General features: G+C 40.7%; 1 protein-coding gene across 1 annotated transcript in view; it reads right to left on the bottom strand.

Annotated features, from left to right (window-relative positions):
* Window positions 1–25,763, bottom strand: part of SLC35F1 (solute carrier family 35 member F1) — a 357,501-nt gene that overhangs the window by 66,669 nt on the left and 265,069 nt on the right. The window contains exon 3 of the mRNA XM_066591135.1: window positions 2,961–3,088. Coding sequence (XP_066447232.1) covers window positions 2,961–3,088 — 128 coding nt within the window. The remainder of the gene's footprint in view (window positions 1–2,960; window positions 3,089–25,763) is intronic.

Raw genomic sequence — 25,763 nt, 5'->3', positions numbered from 1 at the left:
TAAATGGTTTATACTCTGATTGGGCCACCGTCGCTAGTGGGGTTCAGTATTGGGCCCCATTCTGTTCAATATATTTATCAACCACCTGATAGAGGGGCTGCACAGTAAAATATCAATATTTGCAGATGACACAATATAATCAATGCAACGGTGGACAATGTACGGCTACAAATGGACCTAGATAAGCTGGGGGTTTGGGCAGGAAAATGGCAAATGAAGTTCAATATTGATAAATGTAAGGTTATGCACATGGGCAGGAGAAACGGATGTCACCAATACACACTAAATGGGGTACTGCTACGGAAAAGTGATATGGAAAAATACCTGGGGCTACTAGTGGATTGTAGGTTAAACTGGAGTAACCAATGCCAGTCAGCTGCTGCAAAAGCTAATAAAGTCTTGGGATGCATTAAAAGAGGTATAGGGGCGAGGGACGAGAACATTATTTGACTGCTATATAAGGCAATTGTTAGGTCCCACATGGAATACTGCGTACAGTTCTGGTTACCGGTGCTCAGGAAAGATGTTACAGTGCTTCAGGGGGTTCAAAAAAGGGCAACTAAACTAATAAATGGAATGAAGGGACTGGAATACCCAGAGAGGCTATCCAAATTGGGATTATTTACCCTGGAAAAAAGACGGCTAAGGAGTGATCAAATAACTATGTATAAATACATGAGGGGACAATACAAGGATCTCTCCCATGATCTGTTTATACCCAGGACTGCGACGGTAACAAGAGAGCATCTGCTACATCTAGAAGAAAGCAGGTTTCAGCGCCAACACAGAAAAGGGTTTTTTACTGTAAGAGCAGTTAGACTGTGGAGCTCTCTGCCTGAGGATGTGGTGATGGCAAAATCCATAGAGGAGTTTAAAGGGAACTTGATGTCTTTCTAGAGAGGAGAGATATTACAGGATATAAATCTTAGGTCAATTGTAAATCCGGGTATACAGGCAGGTAGGAACTATTAGAAGTTGATCTAGGGATTAGCCTGACTGCCATTAGGGAGTCGGGAAGGAATTTTCCACCACATGGGCTAATTGGCTCCTGCCTCTTGGGGTTTTTGCCTTCCTCTGGATCAAAAACATAGGAGGATAAACAGGCTGAACTAGATGGACATTGTCTTCATTGGCCTTACATACTATGTTACTATGTTACTGTTCTCAATTATGGCTGTTTTAGGAACCATATAATTGAGGTTACCTCGTTGCAGAGCACTTTGTGTTTGCTGGCATTCACTGCAAATTGCCCACCTGGGTTGAGAAGGATTCTTATTGAAATTGAAGTGAAGGGATGCAGGCCACTGATATATGCAAAGAGATAGAAAGGCGGTGGAGAACACCCGGTGTAAATGAGGGTCTGGGCCCCGGTAGGATGTTCAGGGTCCAGAGGCCTCAAGGAGCTGAAGAGAAAAAAGAGTGGATGTGTGTGAAACTAATTTCACTAGGAGGTGCTGCTGACCAGATAGAGCCACCAAATGTTTTTTTTTTTTTTTTAACTCGTTTTATTGAAAATTGAGTAGCATAAAGAACATACAGTCATAGACAGGTGCAGCACATAAATAATACACATCACTGTATAATTCGATTGGTAGGGAGGTTCAGTCACCCTGATGCAGAAATAACACATTTATTCTTTAACATCTAAACAGATAAGCAAGCCAAGTCCTATAGACCTCAGGTCCTGTTCCAGAACGTGTATCCACTAGGGAGTACGCCTAAGCTCCAGAATATGTGAAAACATTAATTGTGGTGAATATAACGGGGGTGGGGGGGGGGTGGAGGGGAATCACACCACAGTCCCCACACTTTATCAAATTTTCCAGGACACTTACGTCTCTTGTAGACTATATGATTATATGGCACCACCGAATTGACCAGCTTTCTCCACATTGAGAGTGAGGGGTTCTTACGACACTAAATGGTTTTTATTTGAACTGACTGATTGAAATCACCCAAATGATGCACCAGCTATTATGCGTAGATAAAAGCAAATTGGAAAAAAAAACTAAAACTTTAAATGAGATACAGTATATAACAGAGATGCACAATTTTACAATTTATGGATACATTGCTTTATTTTAAGATTAAAGAGCATACCTGAGGCCAAGTACAAGCTGTGTTCCTGTTGACTACTCAGTAGTTGTCTGATATTGGGGTTGTGACCTCCGGCTTATATTCTGGTAACTACCTCTTCCACACATAATGTAGCATACTGTAATTTTCTAGGAAAATTACCTCCCATCTTCTTGTATTTACTTTCATAACACTGTGGTATCTTTAGTAAGCTAGTTGACTAATTAATCCCACAATTATCTGTACCCATTCCCTCCGCAGTCATCAGCGATACCTATTCTTGATGCAAATTACAAACAAGTAAATTAAAGGCCCATTTAGACCAGACAATTCTGCCTCAAAAATGGCTCAAAGCCGTCTTTTGAACGAGAATCATTGGGTCTAAGTGCACTGACATCGTGCAGTTTTTGTCAATGAATCATTGATCGTTCTTTTTCAGCATGCTGAAAGAGAACGATCAGCCTTATCAGGAGTTCACAGCAGGATACAGCTGATACTATTGTTTCAGCTGTATCCCACTTCATACTCCGCAGGAAGTGCACAGCTGTATTCCAGCTGAGTGCTCCATGAACAGCCGGGGTATGAAGAACACAGTGGTCCAGCTGTGTTCTGCATACCCCGCCCAGAGCGCTCGGCTGTTATACAGCCGAGCGCTTCGAGAAGAGAACAGCTTGATGCAGAAGACAAGCAGCCCCACTTGTCTTCTGCATACCCTGCTCGGAGCGCAAAGTGATCGCTCAGAACTTGAGCGATCACCTTGCTAAATGCACACAACGATTATCACTCAAAGGTCGTTTAAAAGACATATTTTGAGCGATAATCGTTGTGTCTAAACCAGGCATAACACATATTAAATCCAGCAATGAAAGTAACAAATGACTTACCTGTATGCTAATGAAAGTTGTATACTGATGTGCTTTCACCACTAAATATGTTGCTTCTATGTCTATAATGCCCAAGAACATATACTTCCACCATCTCCTTTTCAAAATTGCCAGTAAATTTTCTTCCCCTAGGATTAAGCAGAAAAATACATATAAAACAACAATCTTTAGAAATAACCTAAATCAAATCTGTGGATTTATAACTTAAATACATTATAATAAAGCCATAATCTTAATGGACTACTATTTTTAATGAGGACATCTGATTTCGACAATCATCTTTGCTGGAAGAGTCCTCTGAAAATAAGCTGATCACAAAGTATATTCCTTCTAGGACTCACAGGATCAGTTGTCCTCTGTGGGGCAACCTGGCACCAAGTACTGGTATTCAATTCACCAGGAGCACCACTACAAGGGAAATGATGCATTACATGGTGCCCATTATAATCAATGGGCTGTCCATATAATCAAAGTATGTGCTGCGTCCTCCAGATTCAGAAAGCTCTTTGTAGCCAGGTTCCACTTCATGAATTGATTAAACATACAAATGAGGGACTTCCTTCTATTAACTCAGAATAAGTCCGTAAGGGATTTGAAAATAATTTTCTAGACCAGACAAGTTATTTAAGAATAGACTCTAGCACTACAGTTAAAGGAATTGAACATCTTGATATACTTACCTTTAGAATTCTTCACCACCTCTTCACTGACACTGTTCAGGACCCCGGTCACATCTCTGTTTACTCTCCCGCATGATGACATATTAGTCATAAGGATGACACAGATTGGCTGACTCACTCAAGTGACCTGTCAGCTTGCAAGAATGTAAGCAGATGTGTTGCAGGTCTACAATAGCACTAGTGGAGGAATTCTAATTATATTAACAAATTTGTTATTTTTACATCTGGGACAATTTTTTATATTACTCTTCCGTTAGAAACCCCCTTTAGAGTAGTCTCATATACGGCATTTATATGGAAAACTGCAGGGTTTTTTTGTCAAAACCAGAAGTGAATCCAGTAGGAGAAGTAGAAATCTTACCTTTATATTCCCCATTGCTTCTGAATCCACTTCTGACTTTGGCTCAAAAAGTTGCATCAAAAACTAGCACACAAATGGCATTTCTTTCCAAAAAAAAGCCTTGTGTGAAATCACCCTTAATGTAATGTGGAATATTCATATGGCCAGAACATATTTTAGCAGATAAAACAATGTATATGCTTCTAAAAAACCTGTTTCCATGGCTGAAACCTCACCTTCTAAGTCAACTACAGGATAGTTTGAGATACCAAAATTTACTTTTAACCGCTTAAGGACCAAGCATAGTAAATATACAGCACTTGCTCCTGGGCTTTAATCCCGGTGGATAGTAGAAGTATGGCATGGGATTTCAGCCTCTGCTCTTGCAATCAAGCAGGAGCAAGCCAGGTTCTCAGCTGTCAGACACAACTAAGGACCCAGAGGAGAAGGCGGCTTCTGCCTTCTACTTTCCAGACTACACAGCGCTGAGCGCTATGTGCTGAAGAATGAACGCGAAAATGTTTGTTCCAATATGCGACCTGGCGATCACATGACTGCAGGGTGCCCTCTGTCACAGCAGAGCTGCAGGGTAACTATTGTCACTGCAAGGGGATGTTTTTCCCTGTATCTTGAGCTCCTATGGATGCTCCAGCTATAATGGAAAAGTGTAAAATGAAAAAAAAGAAATACAATGTGAATGCCCCCTAGAAGTCTTATATGATCTCATGGGGGACATAGATGTTAAAAAAATTGTTACAAGTATAAAAAAAAAATAACAGAATAAAAAAAAAAACATACATAAAAAGGTAAATGACCGACCCTGTAATCCAAAACTATACAACTTATATATCAAAACATCTGAAACAAAAATAAAAAACATTCCTGTACTTCAATTTAGCGTAAATATACTAATTCTAAAAATAAACAACTATTAATGAAAATAAATTTTTTTTTAAAGCTTTTTATCTAGAGATGAGCGAACGTACTCGGATAGGCACTACTCGTCCGAGTAATGTGCTTTATCCGAGTACCGCTGTACTCGTCTTGAAAGATTCGGGGCGCTCCGCTGCTGACAGGTGAGTCGCAGCGGGGAGCGGGGCAGAGCGGGCGGGAGAGAAGGTGAGAAAGATCTCCCCTCCGTTCCTCCCCGCTCTCCCCTGCAGCTCCCCGCTCCGCGGCGCTCCCCGAATCTTTCAGGACGAGTACAGCGGTACTCGGATAAAGCACATTACTCGGACGAGTAGTGCTTATCCGAGTACGTTCGCTCATCTCTATTTTTATCCCTAAGAGCTCAGTCAGAAGGGTGTTTTTATGTGCGTATGTTACCTGCGCTTGTGATCCGCATGTATTAAGAACCAATGCTTTTCAATGACAACGATCATATGCCCGATATTTACCTGTGCACAAAAATGCACAGTGGTAAATATAGGGCAGCAGATTTTAAAACTCAGGTAACTGCGGCATCCGTCGTTTTTGGATGTGAAACCCCTGAATGCTGTCCCATTCAGGGGTTTCAGCTTGTGCTCAATGGGGCCGGCAGCAGCAGTGCCGACCCCATTGAGAACATACCATTAAGATTGCGATCCTCTGGCACAGTTGTGACAGCTGTGGCAGAGGAGCACGATGTTCCCCCATTGAATTCAATGGAGCCGGTGCTACAGCCGGCTCCATTGAAAGCAATGGGCTTCTGGCAAGCTCTGCAGTGATTTTCGGGAAAGGGCTTTAAATATAAGCCCTTCCCTGAAAATCATCTCTAAAATGTGTTAAAAAAAATAAAATAAATATATATATATATATATACTCACCTCTCTGCAGCTGCCGGGGCTCAGGCGCATCCAGCCGGGTCTTCTCCCTGCACTACTCTGAAGTGCTTTTAGCAAGTGGGCATTTAAAATCCCCGCCTGCTGAAAGGGCTGTCTCTGATTGGCTGTAACCAATCAGAGGCAGCCCTCAGCTATTGAATGACAGCTGAGATGACAGATGTCCCCCCACAACTAATAGAAGGAGTTTAAAGCGGATGAGCAGATAAGTGTGGAATTTGTGAGACCCATGTTTGTGGTGGACAGTAGAATTAGATGGTTTGAGGACAGTAAAGGTGGTGAATAGTGCATGTGAGCTATACATGGGTGAGGGAAGAAGTTAGGTACTGATATGGATAGGCACACAGAAGGTGGAGATTAGTTGTTAGATTTGCAGCAGAAGAGTTAGAAATAAAACACAGGCAATGGAGATAAAAATGGTGATAAAATTAGGCTTACTTAGGCACTTGCTGCTGTCACAGTGTTCAGTGACAAGGGGACTCCCCGCAGAGATGAAGACTGTGACAGCTGTGGCAGAGAAGCGTGATGTTCTCTGTATGTCCATAGGGCCACCGCTGCTGCCGACGGCCCCATGGCTAAAGATGAATGCCCTGGATGTGACAGCATCCATGGGTATCACATCCAAGGAATCCCCTGCTGCAGCTGTCGCAGCCGCAGCAGGGGATAGCTGGCAGCCTAGCTTATGTGCGCAAAAACACGGTCAAGCACTTTTTTTTTTTTGTGTGACGCCTGCTTCGGTCACACAATTTTTTTTAGGCATGTGTTTTTGCGCACATATATTCGCACATAAAAACGCCCTTCTGACTGAGCCCTAATAAAACTGAAAACGGAAGTCAGTGAAAAGAAGATATAAAAAATAGCCCTATAAGTCGCAAAAATAATTTTGGTAGCTGAAGAAAAAGAATAGGGCAGTTAAACCAACACATGGGTAAAATCCCTAAAAAGTGTCTGGTCCTTTAGGACCGAAACACCCTGGTCCTTAAGGGGTTAAATCCAATCACAGATCATGTCCAGGATTCACATTTTCTCCCTTCACCCTGCAAAATTCAGAATTGCTGGGTGATAGGGAGCTATTTCTAGTGAATACTGAAGCACCAGGAAATGAGATGAGACATTTTACTGTAAACTGATAGAAGTTGTTCCTGCATGTTTGCTTTCGATGTGTGAAGAATACTGGTGTCCTGAAGAATGGGGACTCTTAATGACGACTCATTTGTACAATGGAATATCTGTTATTCCAGCAAATCTGCATTTCAAAGGAAATCTGAAGTGAAAAAAGTTACTGTATAATAAAGAGGGTGAATTTACTTCTATAATAGTAGATACAAAACACATGCGGTGCTTCATTATACGCTGTTTCTCAATATAGTAAAACATTAATGAAACCCTGAAATGGCCCAATTTTCATGTTATAGGTCTCCTAACTCTTTACACTCTGTGTTCAAGAACGACACATGCTAAACCTTATGAAAAAGGGCTAAAAGCTGCAAAAAAAGATGACATCAGTTTGATGCAGACAGAAACAGTTTAACACATTATATGGCATTGCTTCTGTTCCATTTACATAACATTATTGCTATATTTTGGATGCTAACAGCCTGAACAATGCTGTTTTACAATTATATACATTGCAGGCTAGCCATCTAAAATTTATTACACTAATATTTTTAGACAGACATGGTAAAAATAGTCAAATTTATGTGTTTTATACATATTTCGTAATAGGACGTTCAAAATTTGCACATCATACAGCAAACACTTTATATCTGAAATTAACTTTAGGAAATGTGTGAGTGATAAGGAAATTAGATTGTGAGCCCCACTGAGTGATGACAATTACTGTACAAAATTGCAGAATATGTGAATGCTAAATGAACTAAGGGAAATAATAGAATTGTAGTCAACATAAAAGAAACCTTCCTGACAAGACCTCTTCTCTACCTTTTACCCAAACACAGCATTAACTCTTTAGTGACCAAACATCTTAAATACATGGCACTTGGTCCTGGGCTTTAAATTTATTGTATAGGTTTAAAACTGAAGATCTGGTGGAAGGGGGCTCCCCATGTCACCCATCAGCACTCTGCAATGTAATCACGAGGTGCCAATGAGTTGCCATGGCAGTAGGATGCCTAACGAAGGCCTTCATTAGTATCAAATCACAGCTCTGGTAGAGTCTAATAGGCTGACGGCATATGCATATGTATCACATCTTTACATCTTCGACTAAAAAATGGCGTCCATAAAAGTTCAATGAGGTTTAGTAAAAAAAAATTCACTGTAAAAGTTTTTAAAAATTCCCCACAAAATAATTTTAAAATAAAAAAAACATGTAAGTATTGCCACAATGATAATGACCTAAACAATGAAAATATTTAGTTACTCATCCAATATATTCCAGAACTACTGTGTTTTGTTACTTCTACCTCCCGAAAAACAGAATAAATAGTGATCAAAAATCATCTGTAGCCCAAAATGGTACCAATTTAAATTACAGGTTGTCTTACAAATAAAAAAAAGTTCCTGTATGGTTCTGCCGATAAAAAAAGAAAAATGTTCTGGGTCTTCAAATGAGGCGAATGCTACACTTTACTGCTGAAAAAGTACAATAGAAAAGTCCGGTTTTCTGAGGTGTTTCCCATTTAGGGTGCGTTCACACGAGCGCATAAACGGCACGTTTTTGCGCCCAATCGTATAAATGTGACCATCTGAGGCACTGTTTTCCAATGTATTCGTTCGCACGGGCGATTTTATGGTGCGTAAAAACGGCAACCCGAAAAAAAACGGAACATACGCGACCGAAATACGCGCCAACGCATATTCAATGGCCGAAAAGATAGTTTGCAAAGTAGGAACAAACGATAATACGCTTTCTAGCTCTGGTCATGATTGCCGAAAAACGTTCTTTCCGGCGATTATACGCTGCGCACGTGCGAACGTAAATACGCCTAAGCTCGTGTGACCGCACTCTTACTGTAATGTTTACTGCGTTAACACCAATAGAAATAAAACTGATCTATTTCAATTATGTAGCATAACAGTTGTTACTACCGTATATTTAATTATAAATACGGTAAATGTAATATTTGATTATAAAGTAGCGTATAAACATGACTACAACTTGTGGATTTACGCAGTCTTGCCCCATCTTTATAACTGTAATCTCAGTGACATAAATGTGTCCAACACCTTTTATTGAGGCGCTTATTGATTATTATATGCTGGTATGCCAGGTTTTATCGTAATAACTGACTGTTCGGCTGATGCATCATTTAAAAAGCATCTCCTAAGTGTTCAGCAGAATTAAAACCAGAATTGAACCAGAAGCGACCAGAAGAAATTATCTTCATTTCCAACACAACTTCTACAACTTCCCTCTGGCAGTTTATTATGGCAGTCCGATAGGTCATGAAACAGTTATACTACAAGAAGTACCTAAGTAAGCCTAATTTTATCTCCATTGCCTGTGTTTTATTTCTAGCTCTTCTGCTGCAAATCCAACTAATATCCACCTTCTGTGTGCACTATCCATATCGGTACCTAATTTCTTTCCTCACCCATGTATAGCTCACATGCACTATTCACCACCTTTACTGTCCTCAAACCATCTGATTCTACTGTCCACTCGCTGTCCACACGCTCTCACAAATTGCACTCTTATCTGCTCATTCTCTTTAATCTCTTTCTATTAGCTGTGGGGGACATCTGTTCTAACCCTGGACAACCGTCTATTTCTACCAACTTCAAATTCTAATTGGCTACACAAAGAAACCCCTCTAAACTAGTTAATATGCACTATTTACCTACTCTTGTCTCTTTAAGTATGTGCTCAGGAACTGTCAATCAGCATGCAACAAACTTGCTATCATTGACACCTTCCTCACTACAAAATCTCTCAATCAGCTGGCCCTTACAGAAACCCGAATTCAACAGTATGAACCCTAAAACCCCTCAAACCCCTAAAATCAATGTCCAAGACAGGACTGCAGGAATTATGCTTAAAAAATTGTTTATTTTAAATTACATATATAATAAAAACATTTAAAAAACAGAACATGAAGGAAATGCAGCACCAATACATAGGGAAATACATCACCAAGGTCACACATTTTAGAAGTTCCTAAAGAAAATCATGCTCATATCAACCTACAATAGGCACAACCAAGCTCAATGTCATGCACATAATAAAGTGTTACCACATCATTGAGGGGCGGGAAATCCCTGCGCCCTGATGCACGCATTTCGCCAATAACTTCGTCCTGGTGGAAGATGTCTTCGGGCTCCTCTCTTTTTCTCGCCCTACTACTTGGATAAGTGACCCTATTCTCTCATCCAGTCTCTCTTCCCCGGCTGTCATCGGTTATCTCATTACAATATTTAACCTCTCTCTTTACTTTGCTGTCTTTCCCTCGACCTTCAAAGATGTAGTTATTTCCCCATTACTAAAAAAAAGCCAACCCTTGACCTGTCCTGTGCTGCTACTACTGACCTGTCTCCAATCCCCTCATCTCCAAACTCCTGAAATATCTGGACTACTCTTGTCTAATCACCTACCCGTTTGTAAATTCTCTTCTTGACCCCTTACAATCTGTTTTTCACACCCTACATTTGCAGACCGAGCAGAGGGGCAGCAAAAATGATGGTAGTCACGGTGTCACAGCTACTCCTCTCTAATGGAAAAACACAGTCTGGCTCGGCACTGCACAGTGGTAAATTGGCAGTTCTTATTGTGTGCTGCCCGCAGAGTCAGCCAGGGTAAGGTGGTGATACCCCAATGAGACGCTACCTGCAGAGTCGGGTAGGTAAGGTGTTGTTTTGTCATGATGCCAATCAATGTACAGGTAGGGACCTGTTCTGAACAAAATAATTCAAAAAGTGGAGAAATAAATATAATTGGGATAGAACCTCTATTCCCATGGAGCATGTAGTGTGGAAAGGTTGATGGAAAGGGACTCCAGGAGTCAGGTTGTAAAGTAAACCAAAAAACAGATTTCACAAGAGCAGATGAGAGTTCAGATTAACGTACTTCATACAGTTTACATGGAGACTTTGAATAGAACAGTTAAATTTGCAGGCATTAATCATTCCTGCAATTTCCTCAGGGGATTGGTACAAGAAACTACATTTGTACAATTTGCTTTTCCTTCCAGCTTTTCTCCCTGGCTGTGCCTATGACTGGCTGACTCAGTTTTCTTACTCCTGTTAGCTTCTCCTTCTTGCTATTTAGATCTCCTTCTTTCCATTGCCCTCTGATGCTCTCAACTGACCAGTTCTTGCTCTTCAGTGCTCACACTTTAAAGGTATCTCCTTCCCACCACACTGGCTGCTCTGCGATGACTTCTCCCCGGTCTCTATCTCAGGCTTCTCTGGACTAGACTCCTGGACTAGACTGACTTGGCTTCTCCCACTCCTCCTTTTATACTGTCACACTAGCTCCACTCATAAAGGGATTCTATTCTACCAACCACAGGCCCTACTTTCTTGCTACGCCTGGCTAACCACTTCTCCGGCTGTTGCTAGGTGACCTGAACTCACTATGGGCTAGAGAACATTGACAGAAAACAATCATACAGTGAGACATGAAACAATACCATAAAAGCATGAAACTCCACATTTATAATGCATGACAAGAAACCTAATTTAACCTTTTGCTCACTACAGAAGTGTGGTAGTACCCAACTCTGGGGTACTACACATTCTACATCAACCACCCTTACATCACCAACTCCTCCTCAGTATGATCTGCTCAATAGGACTTAGAGATACCGCTCTCTCTTGGTTTTCCTCCTGCCTCTCTGACCTCATTCAGTGTTTCATTCTATGGCTCTACCTCCTCTCCTCTTCCTCTTGCTGTTGGGGTTCCTCCTCCTTTTTTCCATTTACATGGCCCCTATTAGACAAACTATCAGTAGATTTGGCTTTCAGTCACATCTCTATGCTGATGACACCTAATTATATACCTCTTCCCGGGGACATCACCCCTTTACTACTACAAAACACCAGTGAGTGTCTGTTTGCTGTCTCTAACACCATGTCCTCTTTATCTAACTAAAACTGAATCTTTCTAAGACTGAACTTCTTGTGCTTCTGCCTTCTAACTTACTTAATGCTGATATCTCCATCTCTGTGTGTGACCCCACAATTACTCCTTGGCAGCATGCCTGTTGTCTGGGGGTCATATTCAACTCTAACCTTTCCTTTGAACCCTATATTCAATCACGTACATGCTAATGTCACCGGCACCTCAAAAACATCTCCAGCATCCGTCCCCATCTCACATTAGAAACAGCTAAAACTCTTATTGTTACCCTGATCCATTCTCAGTTTGATTAATACAACTCGCTAATAATTAGCATTCCCCTCACTAAACTCTTACTTCTCCAATCCATCCTGAACACAGCAGTCAGGTTCATTCTTTTGTCCAACTGCTTTACTGTTGCCTCTACACAGTGCCAATCATTGCACTGGTTGCTCATGTTTTATAGAATTTAATTTAAACTTATCACACACTTCCATAAAACTCTCCACAGTGCTGCAGTACCCTATACCTCCTCCATCATCTTGGTCTACTGCCCTACCCATATTCTCCGTTCATCCAATGACTTTCAACTACATTCTGCTGTAGCCCAAACTTCAAACTCTCGTCTCCAATACTTTTCCTAAGCTGCTCTAGTTCTCTGGAATGCACTACCACAGAGTATCAGATTAATCCCCAACAGCCACAATTTTAAGCATGTTCAAAAAACACATCTCTTTAGGGAGGCCCCATCACATCCCCTATTCTCTATGCCACCCATCCTGTTTCTACGCACTCCATCTCAATCTGATCACAGGATCCCACTCTCCCCATACAGATGAATGCATTTATGTACACATGTAGATATTGCCTGGTGACCGGCTCACATAGTATAATGTATATAAGGTGACCAGACCATTGTACAGAACAAGTACTTGTTCCCCATGTGTCACCCACTTTCCTCATAGACTGCAAGCTCTTGTGGGTGGGCTCTCACCTCTACTGATCTGTTAATTAATTTTATAGTGTATATAAAGTCTGACATCATCATTATGTAAATCCTCTGACATGTAAAGTGCTGCAGAAAATGTTGGCACTATAGACATTAAAAATATTATTATTATGTCTTAAAACATCCATCCATAAGTTTAGTTCTGGAAACCACACACTGCTTTCACCCATTTAAGAAATTGGTAAGTAGGTAAGTACAAAAAATCTTCCTGCACTCGGCAATTGAGCCTTAACATCAGCCCTCATGGTACTGATAACTAAGTAGCAGTAAGGAGAAAATGCAGCATTGAGTAATCAATTAGGTGTACTTAAATTCTAAATGATGTTGAGCTATTTCACAGGTACACTGTATGGATATTGTTTTATTTCTTTAATGTTTACTTTCGTGAGGCTATGTTTTTTTTGAGAGATGCAGTTTAAAGTATAAGTTCAGCACACAAAATGATATTAAGGTTTCTGTATAAATATATAAAGTTGAGTAATTTAGAAATTAAATTGCCTTATATGTATAATATTGAATATTACATTTCATTATATGGACAAAAGTATTTGGACACTGCCTGTTTTTCAGAAAAAGTGCTTTATTCTATTTAGTAACGTGTCGACCCTCCTTTTGCTTGTATTACAGCGACAACACGTCAAGGCATACTTTCCTGTAAGTCTGGGCAGGAATAGCTTGCCATTGCTCCTGCAAGGCTGCGAGAAGAGACTGTTGTGAAGATGGGCGTGGGTGGCGGTGTCGTACCCGGCACTCCAGTTCATCTCACAAGTGCTCAATCGTATGAGTGAATAGTTATTACAAAATGAGCAGCTTTTTATTTTACCCATGCCCTTCCCAGCATACCATTCGGCAAACTCAGTATTTGCATATTTGCTGATTTTCTGCAGTGTCCAATATAGTGTATATTTACCTGAATTCAAGTCAGTTTTATAACTCATTCTTATCTAATACTGGATTTACAATTCTGCATGCACCTCAGGTCAAATACCTCAGCATAACCTGTTGTTCAGTTTCTCTAGGCTCTGATGTTTTCTATTCTACAAAGAATATACAAGGCACCGTACAATAAACTAAGTTTAATTGCTGAAAACTAAAAGCATTTAGTTATAGGAACTTACACTGCATACCTCCCAAATTTTCAACAATGAAATTCCCTCTCAGTATTAGTAATGCATGTTAGGGACCATCTCAAAGTAATAGTGCCCCTCAGAGAAACTTCATAGCACTAGTATTACTCTAAATAATGGTCAGATGCCAGTTTCACAAAGTGATAGTGATTGCAGTACAGTTACCCCCAGTATTTACAGGTGAAATGAGTTGAGTCATCTGTCTTTCTCTTCTATCTAGGTCCAAAACACTATCAGGATTTCTTCCAACCACAACTTGTCTCTGCACACTCTGCCTATCCTTCCACTACCCCAGTGAATCTCTCAGTAACCACAGTAGTACTAGTGCTCCCTTGTAGTCCAACAAGTAGTAATATCCCCTCTATTGCTGCATTTATAAGTAGTGTGCCTTCTGTAGCCCCACTAAGTTATAATGCTCTCTCTGTAGCTTCACTTAGTTATAATGACCATTATGTGTCCCTGCTTAGGTACAGTGCCCACTCAGTAGGTCCACTAAGTTACAGTGCCTCCTTTATGACCCCATTAAGTTACTGTACCCCCTAATAAGAGCCATAGAAGGGGCATTGTAACTTAGTGGAGCCACAGAAGAGGCACTATTACTTAGTGGTGCCACAAAATTATAGTGCCTCCTCTGTGGCCCCACTCAGTGCCCTCCTCCATATTGCTGCTGCTAGCAGTAAGTTTTAGCTTACTAGCAGTAGGTAGCCGCAGTAACCAGTGTGCTTTTTGCACAGCATCACCTGACTTCTCCTTACAGCTCTTGACACACGGTGCTCATAGCTGGATGTAAAGAAGGAGTCAGGTGATGCTGTGCATGGACCATGCTTTGTGGCAGCTGAGTTGTGCATGAGGGATGAAGAGAGAAGATTCCAAGTTTAAAGCGCTGCGTAATAGGTTGGCACTATACAAATAAAGATTACTATTGTTCATTATTATTATTAGTAGTAGTAGAAGATGGTTACTGCTACTAAAGGAAAGAGGTAGGTACCCGGTGGTGATTTGGGGGGAATCCCCAGGGTCAAAGTTCGATCAGCTCAAAGGAACCTTCAACCTTATCAGCTGGGACAATGTCCCCCGAAATAAGAGTAAAGACAATAAATGGAAAATGTTTTAAAAACATCTTAAATACTTACAGTGAGTAGTTCGTACCTTACAGGCATAAAAGGGTTAGGGGTAGGAGAAAACTAATGTGGCTTAATAAAGATGTAATGGGAGCAATAAACAACAACAAAAAATCATTTAAACTACTAAAACAAGAAGGCAACAAAGAAGCACTAGAAACTTATTAGGAAACAAAATATGTAAAAAGCAGATAAAATCAGCAAAGGTGGAGACAGAAAGACCTATTGCCAAAAAGAGTAAAACTAACCATAAACTGTTCTTCAATTGTATAAATAGTCACAAGATTAATACTGAAAGTGTTGGCCCTTTAAAAAATATTGTTGAAAAAATTGTAGAGGGTGATGAGGAGACAGCAAAACTATAAAATAACTTTTTCTCTAGTGTATTCACAAAGGAAAATGAAATGTCAGATTAGATGCAGTGATGAAATAAACTCTGCAATAAATGTCACCAGTTTAATCCAGGAAGAAGCACAGACCTGCCTTAAAAAGAATAGAATAGACAAATCACCATGTCTCGATGGCATACACCCCTGGGTTCTAAGGAAATTAAGTAACCTGATAGACAGACTAATGTTTCTTAGAATTAATGATCCTATAGTGACGGGATCTGTTCCACTGGACTCGAGCATTGCAAATGTGGTGCCAGTATTCAAAGGGGTCAAAAAGTGAACCTGGAAACTACAGGCCGGTAAGTGTTACTTCTATTGTGGGTAAAACATTTGAAGGGTTTCTAAGAGATGCTATCCTGGAGTACCTCAAAGAAAATAGCTGTATAACTCCATATCAGCATAGGTTTGTGAGAGGGGAAAAGGAGTTAGAGGGGGGGGGGGGGGGATCTGTCAAACCAATCTGATCAGCTTCTTTGAGGAGGTAAATTCAAAACTGGATCAGGAGGAGTCATCAGATTTTCCGTTTGATACTGGCATATAAAATGAGAATACTTGGTTTGGGTGAGAATGTATGTAAGTGTGTAAGTAACTAGTCAGTGAGAAAATGCAGAGGGGGGGGGGTTATTAATGGTACATATTATTTATATATTTATTAATGACCTGGTAAAAGGATTGCACTGTGAAATATCAATATTTGCAGATGATACAAAACTATGTAAAGAAATTAACACGAGAGGACAGAATGTGGTTGCAAGAGGATCTGGATAAGTTGGGATCTTGGGACGAGAAGTGGCAAATGAGATTTAACACTGATAAATGTAAGGCTATGCACATGAATAGGGAAATATATGCTACTGTTATACAATAAATGGGAAACCACTGGGTTGGCACTCCAATGACATGGAAAAGGATTTTAGTTAACTGTAAGCTTAACTGGAGCAACCAGTGTCAGGTGCAATAAAAGAGGTCTAGGGGCACATGGCAAGAACATTGTTCTCTCTCTTTACAAGTCACTGATCAGACCACACATGGAATAATGTGTATAGTTTTGGGCACCGGTACTCAAGAAAGACATATCAGAACCTGAGTGGGTGCAAAGGCGGGCAACTAAATTAATTAATGGAATGGGGGGACTAGAATACCCAGAGAAGTTATCAAAATTAGGATTATTTAGTTTTTTTTAAAAAGGCTGAGGGGCGACATAATAACTATCTATAAATATATCAGAGAGACAATACAGAGATCTCTCCCATCATGTATTTATACCCAGGACTGTGACTGTAACAAGGGGGTATTCTCTACATCTAGAGGAAAGAAGGTTTCTACACCAACATAGAAGGGGGTTCTTTACTGTAAGAGCAGTGAGACTATGGGACTCTGTGCCTGAGGACGTGGTGATGATGAATTTGATAAAAAAGTTTTAAAACAGCATGGATACCTTTTTTTGAATGCTACAATATCACATGTTATGGTTACTAATTACTTCAGAAGGGTTGATGATCCGCAGATTATTCCGACAGCCAGATTGAAGTCGGGAAGGAATTTTTTTCCCTTAAATGAGGAAAGTTGTCTTCTACTTCATTGGGGATTTTTACCTTCCTCTGGATCAACATTGGGGTGTGGGGTGCGGCAATAGACTGAACTCGATACACATATGTGTTTTTTAGGCCTAACATACTATGTTACTATGGTCTTCAAAGGTCTTTAGGTTGCCCTTATTGCTCAGTCAATGATGAGAAATGTGACCCCTCACTAGGCCACAGGTGCATCCTGCAGCTTTCCTAATGCAGTATATCTATGTTTTGTTGTATTACAGATCATCCTTTGAAAATAGACTTGCAAATTAGCTTTTTATCACTACACATATCAAACAAATCTATGAGTTTATATTGGTTTATATAAGTCGTTAAAATGAGAAATAACTATTGACTTATAACATTGACAACTCTGGCTAATATGCTGCATTTATGACTGTTTGTAAAGGCTGCGTACACATCTGCGGCAGGGGTTCTGTTTTCCTGCCTCTTTTGGGGAGCAGGAAAAAGGATCCATTGGCCGAACAGATCCATCTTATGAAGGAACCGAGCAGTGCCAAATGTACCCCATTGAATATAATGGGGCCTGTTCGACTACATAATATTTCAACGGAAGATAAAGTGTTGCATGCATGTATTCTGCGCCAGACCTGCAACAGAACCTCTGACTGGAGGGTCCAACGCAGATGTGAAGGCGGCCTTACCTGGACAACCCTCACTGACTCCATAAAGCTGTCTTTGATGCATCTTGGAGCATTATATACCACTTCTCACTGGTTTAATAAAAAGCAAGCCCAGGTTCACTGCACAGACAAGAGCTACATCCTTGAACAAATTGTTACTAAAAAGGTATAAATAATGCCGCTAATATGAAGGGAAATCAAAGCAGATTTATGACAATGAATATTGCTCTCCAAATTCCTGTTTTTTTACAGTCTTTCTCATTATTCCATTTTCTCATTATTCCACATATTTGCTTTGCTGGAAAGTTCAGCCATTGTCAGATGCCAGAAATACCATGAGACAATATATGCTGGCACCTTCTGTTGTGCCTTTCTACTGCAGTCATGTAGAAGTGCCACAAGTCCTCAGGCATACCCACTCTCCACAATCCTTTCTTCCATCTCATTGACCATTGGACTATTCTCAATTTAAAACTTAACTAGACTGACAGCATCATCTGCAGAAGCCACAATGCATAACATGCCAACTTTCTTGTATCAAACAGGTTGAACTTGGTCATGACACAATAAGAAGTCCTGGCATGTTGTAAATTAGACTGAATGAGACATAATAACTTATTTGTGTTGAATTTAAGAAAAGTTTACTTCTGCAGGTATTTTAAAATGATTAAGCTTCAGTGCTAAAATAAAATGATTCCACAATAGCTTGCACTCGTTTCTCTCACTTTAATAGGAAACTGCTTCTAATTGACTGTCGCTACTCATCTATTTGCTACATCCTTCAGCAGTTTGGATTGTCATAGAGTACCTGCCTGAAACAAGTCCCATGTGGATTACTTGAGTCAAAAAATGTGTAGCAGAATATTTAACGTAGAGAAAGATTTTGAAGAAATACCCAAGTAACTGGCACTGAACTGCAATACCAAGCACAGCCACTGCAAAGTGTATGGTGCTGTACCTGATAAAAAAAAGGAAAGGGATTAGAAACATCACTTGCAGAATAAGATATTGCTGGTCTATCCTAATGACTTGTCAATAATACTAAAGATTAACGATATAAGTACTCAATAATATAGAACCAGTCTGTGTTTCTGGTGAAATATGCTATAATTTTATTTCTCACGGGTTTACACAGAATCCAAGTAAACTTGGAGGCACCTGGAGTTACATTATGAGCACACGGCAGGCTAAATAACTGTTCAGTTTGGATCATATGCAAATTAGCTCTTCTCCAGAAAGGAGGAAACCAGCCAAACCAGAGACTGCCCAAAAAGGAAGAGAAACCCATCTATAGATGGCAGTTTCGGGGTTCTTACTCGTCATAAGTATAGGGTAGGTACTGGTTGTTTGGATGAAAGACTAAAATGCTGCACGGGTCTACAAAGTAAAACAACATATTTAAGTGTGCTCCAAAAGCTAAAAGAGTTCAATACAACCCAAAGATAGCAAAGATATCTCCACCTACAGCGGTTATTGTCCCAGCGTGCCAGCGCAATACTAGAAATCAAATAAAATGTACTTTGGCAGCACAGACCTAAACATGTTTAATACAAGACAGGCTAGAATGCTTAATGACTATGGGACATTTCCACTAGACTATCTAACATCAGAATTGCCAGATGGCCATTTTAGACCTGAATTTCATGTAATACCATTTTTACAATATTAAATCTGAATCCAGTTCTGTGAACATTAGCAATGAACTGTATGGATACCGTAACACCTGACAGACAACTGAATATGATTGTATGCATTCATGCTTAAAAAATGTTTAACTAATGATTAGGGGTTACTGCACTGAGGATTTTTTTTAAATGGAAAAAGAAAACTAAAACTGTCTTGTCGATGCACGCAAGCTTGAAGTGGGCCACAGATGACCACAAAAGCTTGCATGAAATTCCAGACAAAGTCACATAACAGTGAAACTAGTATTTCAGTCATGTGAACCCCACAATACTAAAGAATAGCCCTTCAGGTTTTTAAGGGCCAAGATTTTTTTAAATCCTACATTCTTTGCTCTCCAAGTAACCGTGCTTCTAAATAAGCTTTTTCTTTTCACTTTAGCCATTGTTCTTTTGACCAAACATGTCAATTGTGGAAGGTCATTATTAAAAATTTCTTGACTGCCTTGGCTATGTTGACCAGTATCTTCTGAGTTGTAGTCTGCCTCAGTGAGATCTGTAGATGTGTGCTAGTATTGTCCATTCATGTCATATATGGACTTGAATTTTCTGTTTTTTGATCTGATGTATTGCATGGCCACAGTCATGTTCATTGGTATATCAACCTATGTTTGCCCTAACGTATGATATGTTAGCACTTTTACTGTGGATCCAATTATAAATGGACCTAAATCAGTGCAATTAACAGGAAAAATCACAGATGTGTGATTAAAATAAATTATGGGTTTCTGAGTAACAGTGAAAATCTTAATTGAACAACTCACTCTTAATGGGGTTGTCTTTGTGAGACAAACTTTTAAAAACATTTTCCATCTAAATATTTTTGAAAAAATCTGATTAATAACATAGCCTGAGAAGTGCAAACAGCATTCTATAACTGCTACCAAGCTACACTTCCACTTCTGAGTTGAGGACACTGTGCAAACCCGCTTGGAACAGAATAACTGAGTAATAGCTGATACTCTGGTTCCTAGTGATGCATTGCCTGGTGGCCAGTCTTTTCAATTGGGTTGTCAAGAAGTAGCATTTCTCAGATTACTCAGATTCTCAACCCAAGACCAAATCGTCACTTAACTGAGGACAGAAAAGTGACAAAGAGGTTTGGCACGACTGAAAGACTTCTCTAGATCTCTTTCTGCTATATTAACCAAAGTAAAAAACTGAAATAGTTGCCAATTTTTAACTTATGGTACGTTTCAACTATATAGAACGAACCATGAAGGGAGCAGTACAAAATATTTCATGTTTTAGCTATGTATTTGCTGATTGGGCTAATCAGGATAATATAGTAATGGTATTAGGCAATGCGGCATATCTGTGTGCATATAATTGGCAGCCATTTACACTGCTCCAGTTGACTGAACGTTTAAAAGGTTAGACAACAGTCAGCACATATAGTATTGTTTCAACTTCCAGTGGAACGCACAGCAATGATTTGCATAAATGCATATTTATCCCACTTAACATTTTCTTAAATGTTCTAATGTTTTATTAGACTTTCAATTTTCTAATGTTTTATTAGACTTTCAAAATGAAAGTGGGAAGGATAGGAAGATTTAAGTATTGAAGATTTCAGAGGAGGCTGTTGACGTCAGGGGTATTCTCATCGGTATTAGGCTCATATTACCATGATCATTGCCAATTGTCCAGGATCATAGCCAATGACCAAGGTATTCAGACTTTACTCCAGTTATTGTAAACCTGTGAAGAGCATCTGGGACTGGGACTGGGACTTTGGTGGATGAAACATGTAGATTGAGTTGACATACTTTCAAATAATTTCGTAGCCACTACTGTGAAATAGACTGTGACGGACTGAGGTACCAGAGAAAATGATTCTGAGGTTTCCCCTCCAGCTATACAGAACTAGCTCATGTTCAGTCTGGTGCTGCCCCTGGGACCTCATGGTGGAACTAGAAACCTGTTGGTTGGTGTGTGTGCAGAATGCACAACCCACTGGACAATTCTGTATTATGTTTTCCTGTGTGTGTATCCCTTTAATTCTGAGCTGACTGTTTCATGTATCTTTAACCCCTTGAGTGGCACGCCCGGAAATTTTCCGGGACGAGCTCCACTGCTCATAGCAACATAGCCCGAAAGATTTCCGGGCTATGTATCACTATGGGAGCTGCAGAGCACAATGCCACAAGCTGTGACAGTGTGCTCTGCCTGCACTGCCCCACAGAGAACAAAGCAAGGGCTTTGAAAAACCAGCAGAAGATATTGCCGATATGCCGGCAATCTCATGCACTGGTTTGTTTACAGGTTGCCATAGAGACCATCGGCTTGTCAGAAGCAAGCGGATGGTCTCTGTGGCAGGGAGAGCTGGTTGTTAGCTGTCAGAGGACAGCTAGGTACTAGCTCTTACAGCAGAGATCAGAGAAAATCTCCGATCTCTGCTGTGTTAACCCTTTACATGCTGCAGTCTATGTGACTGCAGCATGTAAAGGGCTGTCACTGCAGCATGTAAAGGGCTGTCACCATCGGACCCCCGGAATGTGATCAGGGGGTCCTGATGGGTCCCTGTGGAAGTCCCCTAAAGGAACAAAAGTAAAAAAATTATAAAAAAAATAATAAAAACACTTGTCTCCCTTTACTTTGTAAAAAATCAAAAATATAATCACACATGTGGTATCCATGCGTCGTAATGACCCAGAGAAGGAAGTTAATACATTATTTAACCCCTTAATGACATGGCCCCTTTTTTTCTTTTTTCCCCATTTCTTTTTTTCCTCCCCCCTGTTTAAAAAATCACAACTTGTCCCGCAAAAAACAAGCCCTCATATGGCCATGTCAATGGAAAAATGAAAAAGTTATGGCTCTTGAGACGCAACTGCAAAATTAGTTGAAATTCAATAATTAGACCATTTTAAAAAACCTGCCCTGGTGGGCACGACAGGGTGGTAGGAAACCCGCCACTCAAGGGGTTAAAGGAGTTTTCCCACTATTTAAAGTCGCCTTACAGTCACTCCATCCTTCCTGACCTACTATATCCAGCGATTGGCTGTAGCAGTCACAAGTCCTGGTCAGCAGCAACCAGGAAGGACAGAGTGTTGTGAAGCAATTTTTAGTTGTGGGAAAAGCCCTTTAACTGTTAATCAGTCTGTCCCAGCAAACTAGTGTGTCTACCTTTCCACTAGCCAACGTATGGGCTTGGTGTTTTATTTTAACTTATGCTTACCACTCAGCCCAGGCCAGGTATTGTGAAGTGTTCTGGTATGTACATGTTCCACATTCTTGTATGATTATTCTAACCCTGTTCTGACACTGATTTTTGATCCTATACTTGATCTAATTTCCTTGCTGTTTTTTTCTATGCCCCTGACCTGTTCTAATACCTGGTTTGGACTCTTCTTTGTTCTTGATCCTGATTTTGTATTACCCTTGGCTTTGACATTCTAAATGACTTCCCAATACTGACCACTGGTTTGTTTGACTTTCTTAGCTGTGTGATCCACCAATTAGCAGCTGCTCTAGTGACACATCTTCAGCAGCAAAGGCCAGATCCCTTAACATGGGGTTAAAGGGTTGTTAGCACAATGGAACACTATAGGTATATACTTATGTCCCAAATCAAAGTTACTATGAGCTGCTCGAAGAATCACAGTTCACATAGTGTTTGTGTAAATTATTCTGTTCATTTGTAAATCTGCCCAAGGAATTTAGAGTCCTTTAACACAAATACATTTAAAGGGGTTGTCTCGCGGCAGCAAGTGGGGTTAAGCACTTCTGTATGGCCATATTAATGCACTTTGTAATGTACATCGTGCATTAAATATGAGCCATACAGAAGTTATTCACTTACCTGCTCCGTTGCTAGCGTCCCCGTCGCCATGGATCCGTCTAATTTAGCTTTCTTCTGGCGTTTTTAGACGCGCTTGCGCTGTGCGGTCTTCTGCCTGGTGAATGGGGCCACTCGTGCCGGAGAGCTGGTCATCGTAGCTCCGCCCCGTCACGTGTGCCGATTCCAGCCAATTAGGAGGCTGGAATCGGCAATGGACCGCACAGAGCCCACAGTGCACCATGGAAGAAGACCCGCGGTGCATCGTGGGTGAAGATCCCGGCGGCCATCTTGGTGAAGGAAGAAGTAGGAAGAAGGAAGACGTCGCAGAGCGGGGATTCGGGTAAGTAATATATATATATATTTTTTTAACACATCCCTTGGGGTTGTCCTGCGCCGAACGGGGGGCCTATGGAAAAAAAAAACCCGTTTCGGCGCGAGACAACCCCTTTAAAGGTCACCTGACTTAGCATATTTATAACTTGTTTTGCCTCTTTATTATTGATTAGTAAACTTAGCATGTGTAGTGACGTAGGTCTCTGGGCAAACCTCTTCTCTCTAGTCATGCGCTATCTGAGATCATTAACTGGTAATCTATAAGTATTCCTACACTTAGTCAAGGTTTATATATGTATAGAACATCAAATAAAGTAAAACATAATAAAGAGTACTATTTACTAATGCATTTCTAAGATAAAGTCCATATTAGCTGTCTGGCTACTTATTTGTGTGAGTAAAGGTCAATTGAAGCTTTTCTTCTTCTTTAAGGCCTTGCAATCTTCTTTACAAGAATATCTGAATATGTGTCAAGTAAGGTAGTCAAAATGGAAGGGAAACAAGATGGTATTCAACAGACACTATGGTTTCTCTCACAGGGTGAAGGCCTGCAGTTCTTGGGAACTGTTAACCAGAGTAGCTAGTACTAAGCCTAACTGCAGAAGCACTGTTGCTGGACAAGTGATTTCCCGTATATAGCAATGTCACACTGAACTCATTGGTTCCACTATGGCTGTATTAGAAGCAAGACTCAGTAAATGATCCTCTGTTCGTCTAGTGGGCCATTCTGACCATGGAAATATATATTTTTAGTCCTTTGGCTCTGGATATAATCAAGGCTTTATTTTTAGTAAAATGTTATCCTTTTTTACCTATCATATATACTCAAGTATTAGCCAACCCGAGTATAAGCCAAGTCAATAAGTTTCACCACAAACAACTGGTAAAAATTATTGACTCAAGTATAAGCCGAGCTATACTTGAGTATATACTAGATGAAAGAAATCTCCATACTCACCTCCCAGCTGGCGTCTGTGTCCTCGGTGGCGGTGCGGAAAGCTGCTTCAATTTCTGTGTTCCTGGTGGCGGTGGGGCGAGCTGCTTGAATTCTCTCCGCTGTCATTCCCCACTGTCCTCTCTGCATGGCTCTGTCATCCCTCGCAGTAAACGCTGTGATTGAATCGAGCGCCGGCTGTGATTGGACAGTGCTCGATCCGATTACAGCGATTACTTACACAGCGCTGACAGCGGGGGATTTGAAAGCCGAGCAGGGAGATGACAGCAGGGAGAATTCTAAAACAGCTTGCGCATGCAAGTTGATTTAGAATTCTCTCCACTGTCATCTCCCTGCTCGGCTTTTAAATCCCCCACCGTCAGCGCTGTGTAAGTAATCGCTGTGATCGGATCGAGCACTGTCCAATCACAGCCGGCGCTCGATCATTCACAGCCAATCACAGCCTGACAGCAGGGGATGACAGCGCCGAGCAGAGAGGATGGTGGGGGATGACAGCAGGGAGAATTGAAGCAGCTTGCCGCACCGCTACCGGGAACACAGAAATTGAAGCAGCTTTCCACACCGCAGCCAGGGACACAGACGCCGTCTGGGAGGTGAGTTTGAAGGTTTTTTTTTAACCCTTCTCTGACTCAAGTATAAGCCGAGGGGGGCTTCATCAGCACAAAAAAATGTGCTGAAAAACTCGGCTTATACTCAAGTATATACAGTAATTTACATTTAGATTGAATAACTTTTAAAAACTGACAGTATTTTATACATTAGGCTAACAAACTAAAGACTTATTCACATTAGCTTTATGCCTATGTTAGGGATTAAAATGGAAATAAACCTTTTCAATGGGTTTAAAAAACAAAAACTGAAAAGTTTCCGTTTGTTTCCTCTCCGTTTGATTCCTGTTTTTTAAACAGAACAGATAGCGCAGTCTGCAGTCCTTTTTGTTTTGTTTAAAAAAACAAACCAAACACTACAGAATAGAGATGAGCGAGCACTAGAGATGAGCGAGCACCAAAATGCTCGGGTGCTCGTTACTCGGGACGAAATTTTCGCAATGTTCGAGGGTTCGTTTCGAGTAACGAACCCCATTGAAGTCAATGGGCGACCCGAGCATTTTTGTATATCGCCGATGCTCGCTAAGGTTTTCGTTTGTGAAAATCTGGGCAATTCTACAAAGTGATGGGAACGACACAGCAACGGATAGGGCAGGCGAGGGGCTACATGGTGGGCTGCATCTCAAGTTCCCAGGTCCCACTATTAAGCCACAATAGCGGCAAGAGTGCCCCCCCCCCCGCACTGTCAGCGTAAAGATCGTTCTCCTCTGCCATA

This window comes from Eleutherodactylus coqui, chromosome 1, assembly GCF_035609145.1.
Source record: "Eleutherodactylus coqui strain aEleCoq1 chromosome 1, aEleCoq1.hap1, whole genome shotgun sequence".
NCBI lineage: Eukaryota > Metazoa > Chordata > Amphibia > Anura > Eleutherodactylidae > Eleutherodactylus > Eleutherodactylus coqui.
The sequence above is the reverse complement of the archived record's forward strand: the minus strand, read 5'-3'. Positions and strand labels throughout refer to the sequence as shown.